This window comes from Arvicanthis niloticus, chromosome 23, assembly GCF_011762505.2.
Source record: "Arvicanthis niloticus isolate mArvNil1 chromosome 23, mArvNil1.pat.X, whole genome shotgun sequence".
Lineage (NCBI taxonomy): Eukaryota > Metazoa > Chordata > Mammalia > Rodentia > Muridae > Arvicanthis > Arvicanthis niloticus.
In genome coordinates, this window is record NC_133430.1 from 15,516,963 (window position 1) to 15,529,077 (window position 12,115).

Sequence of the window (12,115 nt, forward strand, 5' to 3'; positions counted from 1 at the left end):
GGACAAGAGTGGTACACCAACTGCCTGGGAAGTCAGCTGGGAAGAACTATCTGGAATGCAGAGGTTTCACAGGCACAGTGTGCCTTGGGCAGCACAGCCCTGTACTTTTTTAGCTCCTGCCCTGGTGGACCTTTCTTCTTGCTTATAACAAATGGAAAACCTTTATGCTAGAAAGAATGAAGGAAGCAAGAAAGGAGAGAAAGAGAAGAGAAGAGGGAGGGAAGAGAATGTGGGTTAAGAACATGGGCTATATTATGAGACAAACTGGAGTCTGACTGCAACCCTGAAAACATAACTTTACTCTTCCAACCCCAGCTTCTCCAACTGTAGTAACAATGGGGACCTACAAAACGCTCTTCTAAGGGTTAAGAGAGGTGACTCATGATGGAGCCCTTCTAATGGGCCTCCCTGGCACTACAGTATCACTTTGGTAAATGTTAGTTCTTGCCTCTGTCATTAGCTTTAACAAGAACAACAGAATTCAAACCAGTGTCAATGTGGGAAAACTGAAACTGTCGTAACTGTTCACTAATGGACTGTGTACCCTTTGCTAAGTCCTGTGATCTCTCTGAGGTTTGCTTTCTTATTACAGTAGAAGGTTATCAAAAAAGGATCAATACGCAACCCTCTCTGGGTCTCTTCGGTTTTGATTCACAACTTCCATTTGCTGGCATTCTCACCTACCATGGTTCACTCTGATTCCCCTTAGCATCTGGTCTCTAACAACAGCTCTGGCCAGGAGGGCAGCTGAACAGTGTGAAATCAACCAGCCTACTTTAAACATGTGCCTCCTTCCCTGCCACACACAACAATTACATCTGTCTAAAAATTATATTGGCATATGGGGGAAAATGTTGTATCAATAAATGAAACAAGTTACCTTTATAAGGTATGGTTCTGGGTTGTTTTCCCACTGTACAGGGAGAGTTTGGGGTCAGTCAAGTCTCTTCTTGTTTTCATCATAACTCAAAAGCACACATTTGAACACACACACAGACCTCTGCTGCTGCAATCACTAATATCATTAGTTTGCATGGTACTGTAGTCTGAATATTTGTGTCCATTCCCCTAAAACGTTCACCACTCTGAAACTCAACAACTTAAGTGACAGTATTAGAAGGTGAGTCTTTGGGAGAGGACAAAGCCATGTGGACAGAATCCTCATAAATAGGATTCTTGTTCTTAAACAAAGGTCTTGGTATGGTTAAAGGCATCAATTATGAAGCATAAAGTGGGCCCTTAGCAGACACTGAATCTACAAGCATCTTGACTACAGACCTCCCAGACTCCGGAATCATACTACAGAAATTCCTATGGCTCTCTAAGCTACCCTGTTTGTGGTGTTTTGATATAGCATGGCTAAACAGACATGTGACAAAGTCAACTGTTGGTGGTATTGACAAACAATCTGCAGGGCTGACAACACACATTCCCCATCACCTGCAATGCTGGCCTCTTTATGGTGTCAAGCAGGAGACCTGCTCTGGTGGCCACTGCAGGATTGACATCTTCCACAGCTGTCAGAAAGCAGCAGAAGGCATGTGCCAGAGAGTACTTCAGCAGGTGGTTTTTGGTCACTGAGTGAATATCCAAAAACCTACAAATGACAGCTACTTTTTCCACTGCAATATAAAATATAGAGGACAAAGGCACACATGCATTTATTAACATCTTATAAATACGTTACATTTATTTATTTAAAATATTTCAGTTAATTATTTATTGTTTATTTATTGGTTTTATTTACTTGTAGGTGGGGCATGCATGCGGCACAGGGTGTGTGAGGAGACCAGAAAACAATTGTGGGAGTTAGATCTCTCCTTCCATCATTATGGTTCCAGAGGACTAAACTCAGGTCTTCAGGCTGAGAGACAAGTGCCTTCACCCCTCACTATCCATCTCACTGGCCCTGTATTGACATCTATTTAAGCCTCATGAGAACCCCATAAAAAAGTTAACTTGAGGCTCCTACATAGAAAATCTAAATATCAACAATGATGGCCAAAAATAGCTTTCAAAACTGGACATCTGGTTTACCTTGTAACTCAGAGGATTTTTAATTAACATAGGAGTACCTGCTTCAAACCTCATCTTCCAGTCTTTGCTGTTGAAATTGCCATTGATGATTGTCCAGAATATGTCAGCACCATGAGGAAGAGACAGAGCATGAAGAAGGAGAGGAACCGCCAGTGAAGACAGCTGAGAGAACTCAGACTTGACGACTCTCCAGAGGCTGGGAAATCAAGGAACAGCAGAGGCATTACAGTCATGGCCACCTCTTCAGAGGGAAAGAGCCTGTTCTAGTAACTTATGGCAGGCGTGGACAGTAGGTACTGGTAGGGTGCTCTCGGTGAAAGCACATCCATCCACAAGACTATAGTCCTCCAAGAAACATTTATGTTTTGATAGGTTAATGTCTTCTGAAGAAATTACTTTTATGTAACAAAATTGAAAACCATATTTGAATATAAAAATTTAATTCCGTACATAAATTCAGCTATGTAAATGAATTAAATAATATACAAAATTAACAGTTATATGAAGATGACAGTGTGATAAATGGTTTTAAAATTGTTTCTTTTGTGAATAATTAGAAAGCATCACTGTTTATTTTGGCTGCCCCCTTTGAATGGCAAAGAATAACTCTTTGTCTGCTAATCACAGCCTCTCTAAAACCTGACACGGTTGTCATTCAAGACCCCACTTTTCCTATCCTAAGGATGAGCACAAAACGCATTTACCATCGGATTAACCTATGAACGAGCAGGCATATGATCCAAATTTAAGGCTGTCAGAACTCCTGTTTCAGATCATGGTATGGACTCTGGGAGACAGGGTCTCTCCTTCAAAAACCTCATGACTGAAAGACTGTATCAATCAAGAGCTATCAGGGACCCACCTCCCGGGCTCAGCTTGTGTAGGAAGAAGCCAATATTTAGATAAGAGATAGCTCAGAGGATCAAGTGCTTGTATCTCCTGAATACAAAAGTAAACCAAATTAAATAATAAAATATTGATGACTTTTTATTTATTATTTATCCCTTCCTAGAGTAAATTTAAAAGAAAATCCCCAAAGTATCTAGAACAATATTGTGGTTTTAAAAATACATTCAAGTCATTATATTTGTTGAATGAATAAGTAAATTAACAAAATAACTGAGTAGAACTTTGACGCACAAACAAGCCTTTCCTAAGGATCAGACTATACTCTTACGTATAAAATAATCTTTTTTTCTGGCTTGCCTCCAGGAAGACTATAATAGTTATTTGAAGGTGCTCAGAAAGAGAGCATTATAAACCCAGGGCACTGTTTTATTACTATCCTCAAAACGCTTATCTCTAAAAAGCAAGGGAGACAGCACCCAGAGGGGTTCAATATCCATCAGCTCCTAGTTTGAGTAAAACTGCTGTCTCACTATTGATATATAGCTCTCCACAACTGAGGGCTTCTGGTGGGGCTGAGGGTGGGGGTGGGGAGGACTCAGTTTCCTTTAAAAGATGGGCCACTGGGAGTTTGACCATGTTCCAGTGAGCACATGGGTAACACAAATTGGACTTGATTTTTTTCTTTCTTCTTCCCCAACCTCTTCTTTCCCTCCCCCTCCTCCTTCTTTTCTTTGTCAGAGGGAGGTCACAAGGGTTGGAGAGCAGACCTAGGAGGACTGAGACACCAGTGTGACTGGGTTTCATGATGTCATAATGAGAAATTTCCAAATAATAAAATAAAATCTGTATGATTATGTAAAAAATAATTTTCTTCCTTAAAGCCTGAATGTGGGAACAGAATCAAGTTAATAAATATCTTAAGTTGGGGTCAGGGGGAGATTGCCATCTTGCAAATATCGGTAGCATTACTTGCCCTGCAATCTTTAGAATAGACCCCATCTAGGATCTACTATAGTCTTAATTCACCTAACCATCAAAAAGCATAGAACAATCTTTACTTCATGTGTCTGGCTCAACAGAATCCAATAAGCAAACACTACTATATTCATGTTGGCATACCTAGAAAATAAAAGAAAGAAAACTAAAGCTTGGTGGTGTATCACATGCCTTTAATCCCAGCACTCAGGAGGCAGAGGCAGGTGAATCTCTGAGTTCTAAGCAAGCCAGGAATACACGAGACCCTGCCCTAAGAACAAAGACAGAAAGGAAGGAAGGAGGAGGAAAGGAGGGAAGGGAGGAAGTTTCCTTATCAAATTACTTGTCTGGGAGAGAAAAATCAAAAGAAACAGAACCAGTCTTACTCTCACTTTAAATCTTACAACTGAACCCAAAATGCAAACAAAAATAGTCACAGTCCATACCTTGCAATCAACATGTGGTCCTGAATGTAGGCTAAAAACTGAGGATGGTCTTTCCTCGCAGTATACAAACACTCTCCGTGCAGACAGAGAATCTTTAGGCAATTGAGCATATTAAAAAGAATGTCTGGTTCTTCAAACTTCGCCATTTCCTATGCAAAGAACACACAGCCAGTCGCTGTATTCTCCAAAACAGCAAACAGTTCCAAACCCAAACCCAATATTTAAATATTTCAGAAAAATCTACCTGGAAAATGGTATATATTAGTCTCAACGTAACTGGAAGCTGTTGGTAGCAAAATTTTCTTTCTGTGTCGTTCTTTATTGCTGAGGAAAAACGATTACACAAAGGTTAACCCGGCTCCTCCCCTCTCCTCTCCCCCTCCCCAGCATTCATCAGTTCATCAAGATCACGAAACCAGAGAAACCACATACTTCTATGTGCCAACTTGGCATGGTGGCACACACCTTTAATTCCAGTACTCGGGAGGCAGAGGCAGGTGAATCTCTGTAAGTTCAAAGCCAGCCTGGTCTACATAGTAAGTTTCAGGATGGCCAGAACTACATAGAGAGACTCTATATAAAAACAAAACAGAAGAACAAAACCAAAACCAACCAACCAAACAAACAAACAAAAAACTTAGCCTGTGCCCTTCTATGAGAAAATACAGAAAGTCTTCTAAATTTAAAATCTCAGCCTTGGGGCTGGAGAAATAACTCAGTGGTTAGGAGCACTGGGTGCTCCTCTAGAGGACCTGGGTTCAATTCCCAGTACCTACAAGGCAGCTCACAACTGTCTGTAACTCAGTTCCAGGAGCTCTATGGCACGAAACATGTAGGTGACACACATACATATGCATGAAAGCAAAACACCCATACACATAAAATTAGGCATGAGGACACATCTGAACTTTCTGAACTCTGTCTGACTGGGAGGGGTCATGGAATGACCCTGAGTCTGTCTGCCATCCTGGTGTCCTCAGTTCACACATCAATAGCCTTTAAAGACATTCTAAAGAAGCCATCTTTCCAACCAGAAGTGATGACCATCCCTAGAGCACAGCTAGGCAAGGTGAATCTGTCTAGGGTCTTGGCCAGTCTCCCAGGAAACAGATGCTGTGTGGACCAAGTACTGTTGCCACTTGACCACATGCCTCAAGTGGCTATTAAGGCTGTCAGCACCCTCCACCTCAGCCATTCTCAATCTCTTCCGCACATATGCAAACACTATGTAAAGCTCAACTTAGCTTTCTATACTACCAGGACCCAGCAATGAGATAATAACAAATAATAATAACAAGATCCTGCTGCCAGGAAGAGAGTCCGTGAATGGCATTCCCCTGGTGCCATAATAGAGCTGTTCACTTCCTAATGTGGTGGGAAATGCTTTATCTGTTCGGTCTACCCTAAGGACTAAGTTGTATAAACTAGAAAGTGTACACTTCCCATCAGCCAAGTTCACCTACCAGCATGTTCTGAGGGCACTGTACGGTTGCCTGGATTCTCTCCATGTTTGGCTGCTGGGTTCTCCTCCTCCTCTCCCTCAGGGCCTAGAATGAACTCTGGTCTGGAAGAAAGGAGGCTATCTTCAAGGCTGTCTGTGGGCTCCTGCAACAAATACAAGCAGCTGAGTAAGGGGCTGCAAAGAACAGTTTGGTTTCCATCAACAAAGGTGGATCAGCTTGTTCTACCCAACCTTGTACTAGTCAACAGGGCAGAGGCCCTCTGACTCAGAAGAACATGAACCCACAGGCGCACCCATCCTATTGAGAGATGTGCTTTGGTGGGTGGTGAAACATTTGCTTTCATTTGAAGTAGATACAGGAAAATAAAACATGGAAAACATTGCCTGATCTTCTTGAACTGCTCCCCTGCCTTTCTTTAGTCCCAGACGTCAGAATCTCACTCCCAATTTATTTAGGATGCAATGACTTCAGACATAAAGTCAATTATGGATACCTGGACAAACCAGTATTTTAGGTGCAAGTTTCTGGAACGTGGAACATGTGAATTAAGGGGAGCAAAGGGTAAACTCCAGTCTCTATCAATAGGCATATGGATCGACAAAATACGTCTCCACACAATGGATGCTACTCAGCTTTTGGAGAGAGCTACTGATGTGTGCTACACCTCAGAGGATGCTGGAGGACATGATGTAGGTGAGATAAGGCAGTCACAGTGGACAAAAACTGGAGGCACTCATTTACACAGCTCCAGTAATCAAAGTCACAGAAATGAATAGTAGGAGCTAGCGACGGAGAGATGGGCAGGTGTTATTTAGAAGTCCTGGAGGTTGGTCCCACAATGTTGTATACTTGCCAGGGTCGTTCATATAGACAATACATAAATATGAAAAATACATTTACACATGTAAAGCAAACTGCAAAGACAGGAAGTAATGAGAAAAAAAAATTTTTTAAGAGTGCATTAGGACCTTCACTCAGGAGGCAGACGTTGGTCAATCAGAGTTCAAGGACAGCCTGGACTACATACCAAGATCCTATCCCAAAAAGCAGGGTGGAGGAACATATTAGGTAGGGCTATTATTTAAGTATTCAATCTCTGGCTATTTTACCCTTTTTCTTCCCAGTTTTATCTTTAAATATCCTGTTTGAAAATTATCTTTCTGGCTAATACTTTAACCAAAAAAATAAATTTAAAAGAATTATCTGACATCCAGTTCAAACAACAAGACAAAGATTTGTGGAATAAAGGACATCAGAAAGAAGTTAGTGCTAAAACCGTGGCTGACGGGGGTGGGGGCTAGCAGTCAGACAGACATGATGGGCAGAGACAGAAAGAGGGGGGTCACAAGGAATCATAAGGATGGAGAACTTGTCTTCATCCTCCTACTCCTGACCAGAGATAAAGACCTAAAGGTTTGGTGCACTTCTTTGCCTCTGCCTGCAGTGGGGCCCCTGCTGTGGAACAGTTGGACAAGTTCAAGGCCTGATCAGAACAGGTTTATGCCAAAGGTTTGAGCTATCAGTTTCCTGACTTTGTTCAAACTGACTAAACCTATATTAGGAGAGGAAGATCCCTCAAGCCTCAAAGATCAGGCTTTGTGATAAAGATAAAGCCTGTGAACCCTCTCCCTCCCCACCCCCTCTCTCTGGTCTCTGTCTCTCTCTCTCTGTCTCTCTGTCTCTCTCTCTCTGTCTCTCTCTCTCTCTCTCTCTCTCTGTCTCTCTCTCTCTCTGTGTGTGTGTGTGTGTGTGTGTGTGTGTGTGTGTGTGTGTCTGTTTTCTCACCTCTAATAGAAGCCTTTCTATAACTGCCTGTTCTGTCTGCTGTATCTGAGATTTCCCCTGCTGTTACTTCCTGCACTGGAGAATTTCTCTGCCCTTTAATTCTTTAACTGGCAGAGAAAATGAACTCAGTCAAGGTCTCTGAAAAATCCTTTTGCCAGCTTCACAGGTTTACTGAGGCTGGCTGCGGTCCTGGGCCATCTACCAACAAGACAGCCAGTCATATTGTAAGCTGAGTTTTATGTAGACAGTTGCCCGCTGTTTAAGGACTTGTCTACAAGCACCTGTAATCTACAAGTCTGGTACTGTGACAGCACTGGCATCACCTGCCTTGGAAAGTAGCCGAAGCCTCCTGCCAGCCTGTCAGCCTCTCACTGTCTCCCCTTGACCCAGGGAAGCATGAGAGACCTAAGGTGGTGGAGAACAGGCAGTGGAGGCCATGTTCCAGGACAGACATCTCTCTTACTCAACAGCATCTCTTCCAGTTGAATTTCAGAATCCTTAGCTTCACTTCCAAATTTAAGGATTCAACCATCGTGAGAAGCATAACATGAAGGATTGTTTTTTGGGGGGGGGGGGTGTGGCTCAGGTTCTATTTGTGCTTGACTTCCCTCCTTGTCTTAGGTGATGCAAACCTGCTGGGAAGACAGTACAGGGCAACCCTGTGCAGCCGCTTTCCCTTACAGTTCATTTCCCCAAAGAGATACTGAGGATTCATATACACATTTCCTCAGTTGACTTTGTTTGCAAACTACTAGACTCTGCCTTCATTCCCTGGTTACCACCCTCGCCAGGGGCACAAAGGATCCTGCAATTGCAGGATTCTCTGGGCATGGCTCACTCTCTTTCCCCTTCTCAGAATGTGAGGTGCTGTACTCCCTCCTGTCAGCACCTCAGCACCTTGCTTGCCTTGTTATACCTTCCCCTCAGCTTTTCGATCACATGTCTGGCCCTTTGAGGATTTATTTACCTTTGGTCTTCTCTTCCTTTCTTTTTCCCTCTTATTAGTTGGCTTTCCCCAGAACTAGAGTACCTGACTTCAAAGCATTTATTCCTTTCCAATCTTTCCCTTAAGAATCAGATCCAATATTCACGGTGCATGGCAGCTCTACCTGGATGTTCAAGGTGCCTGCTAGTGTGTTCCCTGTAAGACCTGTTGAGATGGCCCCTAGGGTGACATGGAGGTGGGACCAGACGGGCCCTTTAAAAGATGATTAGAGCTTGTCCACTGACAAATTAATGTCTACCTCTCATTTGGACAGAAATTCTGTAACTCTGAACTCTTTTCTGCCATTTTCTTGTCACGGGCTTCACTGCAGGTGTGAATTCAGGGCTCATCCTTCCTCAAAGAACTCCTGGTTCCTTCACACCTAGAGATAGTCTCAAAGTCTCTCCTCTGTCCCCCCATAGCCACTTTGTTCGTGTCTTGCTATATGCAATACTCATCATGCTGGCTTGTGGTTTTCCTTTTACTTAAGTATGCCTCCAATTAGACTCTCAGTTTTTGTTGTTATTGTTTTGGGGTTTTGTTGTTGTTGTTGTTGTTCTTTGGTTGGTTGGGTTTTGGTTTTTTGTTTTTCTGGTGTTGGGATAGAACTTGGGGTTTTGAGCATGCTGGGCAGACACTACCACTGAGCTACACCTCCAAACAGACCCAAGATTTCTTGGCTTCGATTTGTTATTTCCTCACCATCTGTTACTGTGGCTGGTTTTATTTTGGTTTGGTTTGGTTGTTTTTTCAATTAAATTTTATCATATGCTGACAAGTTGACACGAATGAACCTGGAAAACATTATGCTATGGTAATAAACAAGGCAATAAAAGCAAACAAATATAACCTATTCTCACTGAGGGATCTGAAACACCTGAGCTCGGAGTGATAGACAGTGGGTAGGAGGGAGAGAGGACAGCGGGGAGAGGGAACACGTTTATAGTAAGTATCCAATGGCTGGGTTAAAAGACGTAATATTATATTAAAACAGATCAGACTGCAACAGGAGACACATTTTATGGTTTTATGTGAGACTTCAAAAAGTGTTGGTTTTTTCAGAGAAGTAACTTTTGACCCTAAACAATTGGTAAAGAAAGACAGGCTGCGGCTTGGATAATTCCATTTCATCTGTCTCTGATGAGTGGAGAGTATTTTGATGTGATATCTGCACTTCAGATATGCTATACAGAAAACAGCTAAAGCATGGAGTCACTGAAGTGTGGCGTACAGCAACTGTCAACTCTTTACATGGTTTTCCCTAAAAGCAAAGCATGAACAGAGCCAGAAAAGGGAGTGGGTTTTCTTCACTGTTGGTGAAGTCAGTGAGTTCCTTATGCCAGTATCCATATATAATCTACTTAATATTTAATTGTACAATGTACTATGCTCATTATTATTTAAGCTTCATAAAAGTAATTTAATGAGAAAAATCTTTTAGGGATACCAGTAATGTTCTGTGTCTGTGGAAACTCCATAAGTGAAACTGCTACCACTCCCTTCACTTGCAAGCATTCTGGATCCTGTGGCTCCTATCCTAGATAACAGATAAATACTGACCACCCCTACACACACACAGACTCACACACAGACACACACACAGATACACATGCAGACACATACACAGATACACATGCAGACACACACACAGATACACATGCAGACACACAGACACACACAGACTCACAGACACAAAGACACACACAGACTCACAGACACACACAGACACAGACACACACACAGACACACAGAGACAGACAGACACACAGACACACACAGAGATGTACACACATGAACACATAGACACACACACACAAACACAGACACACAGACACACAGACACACACACACACACACAGACACACACACACAGGACACACACACACACACACACCACACTGGTTTTGTTAGTCACGAGTCATCTCATTTCTTCAGCTGCTTACCACCAGCCGGCTCTCTTCTTTGGGAGCTAGTCTCTCCAGGAGTTCACAGGCGAGTTGGTAGCAGAGGATGCTAGATTGACACAGGCTACACTCCGTTGCCTTTTTGTCCTTCTGGCAGCTGTGGGAGCCCCCCCAAGGGGCCTGGAAGACATTGTTTATGATAGAAATAATGTCCTTGGACAAACTGTGCTCTAAACCCATCGTGATGCCATCATCTTGTAACTCCATCTGAAAGACACACAAAAGAACATAGAGAAGGAGAGAGGAAGGAAGAAAAGGAAGACAGAATTTGGTCCTTTATCCAGCATTGCCTTGCCAAGGTACTTGTCAGTAACTAAATTATTTTGAAACAATATAGGCTTAAAACTCATGAAGACACACGCCTTTCTAGCATCTGTCTAAAAATAATGTAAATACAAGATAAAGTACAGATTATCCTTAAAATCATGAGACATTAAAAGATATTTTTAAAAAAAAACATCACGCTGTGTAATTTTACACATTTAAAACATGTTGTCTCATCTAGTGTCCAGATCTTGGTTTCTAAGTACTATTATCCAACGAAAGGAACCAGGGTTCCTTGGAGAAGTGGCTAATCTTGGAGTTGAGAAAAGAAGGGTCTGGAAAAATCTCATGCTGTCAGAAATTAAGGAACTATTTCAAAGGAGTGTAGAAGACTGGGGATGTAGCGCAATGGTAGAGTAGATGTCTCCATATGTGTAAGGCCTGGGGTTCGAGTCCCAATCCCACAAATGAGAAAGAAAGAGAAAGGTGTGGACATGTTAGAAGAACATAGAGCCGGCCAGACAATGGTGGCTCATGCCTTTAATCCCAGCACTCAGGAAGAAGAGGCTAATAGATCTCTGTAAGTTTGAGGGGCAGCCTGGTTTGCAGAATAAATTAGGACAGCCAAGGCTACATAAGAATGACCCTGTCTGAGGGCTGGAGAGATGGCTCAGCAGTTTAAGAACACTGACTATTCCTTCAGAAGTCCCGAGTTCAGTTCCCAGCCACCACATAGTGGCTCACAACCATTTTTAACGGAATCTGATGCCCTCTTCTGGTGTGTCAGAAGACAACTACAGTGTACTCCTATACATAAAATAAAATGAATCTTTTAAAATGAGAGAGAAAGAGAGAGGAGAGAGAGAGAGAGAGAGAGAGAGAGAGAGAGAGAGAGAGAGAGAGAGACCCTGTCTCTAATATATAAATAAACAAAAAAGAGCTAGAGTCAGCTTAAAGGAGTTCCCACTAGCCAAACATGGAATAGCCTGAGCAGCAGAATAAAATAATCATAGCAGCCGATTTTATGAATCCATATGCACAGGGACAACCAGGGGAAGGGCACACAAGCAGTAGAGAAGGAACAACGGCTCCTCTGGTGGGACACTACACACCAGCAAGTACAGACAAAATGATAGACTTGAAATATTGTAATTTGTCAGCCCTTGTAATACTGATTGAGGCATGAGCCATCCATCAGGCTGAAACCCATAGTTGGGAGTCTGATAAGAAACGGAATCGTGCAGGTTGCATACTAATTACAGAGGGTAAAGTGGAACCCTCCACTTAGGCATCTTAGGGAGACGGAACACCAAAATTTGTGGGTGTTCAAGTCTCTTATACGGAATG

The 12,115-nt window shown here is 42.5% G+C and overlaps 1 protein-coding gene across 14 annotated transcripts in view; it reads right to left on the reverse strand.

The window, feature by feature from the left end:
• Unc79 (unc-79 subunit of NALCN channel complex) overlaps positions 1-12,115 on the reverse strand; it is a 229,516-nt gene that overhangs the window by 92,911 nt on the left and 124,490 nt on the right. For all 14 annotated transcript variants that reach the window (XM_076921337.1, XM_076921329.1, XM_076921327.1 and 11 more), the window contains 6 exons: positions 10,484-10,711; positions 5,771-5,912; positions 4,552-4,631; positions 4,308-4,456; positions 2,076-2,233; positions 1,441-1,622 (listed from right to left, as the gene is read on the reverse strand). In XM_076921337.1, coding sequence (XP_076777452.1) covers positions 1,441-1,622; positions 2,076-2,233; positions 4,308-4,456; positions 4,552-4,631; positions 5,771-5,912; positions 10,484-10,711 — 939 coding nt within the window. The remainder of the gene's footprint in view (positions 1-1,440; positions 1,623-2,075; positions 2,234-4,307; positions 4,457-4,551; positions 4,632-5,770; positions 5,913-10,483; positions 10,712-12,115) is intronic.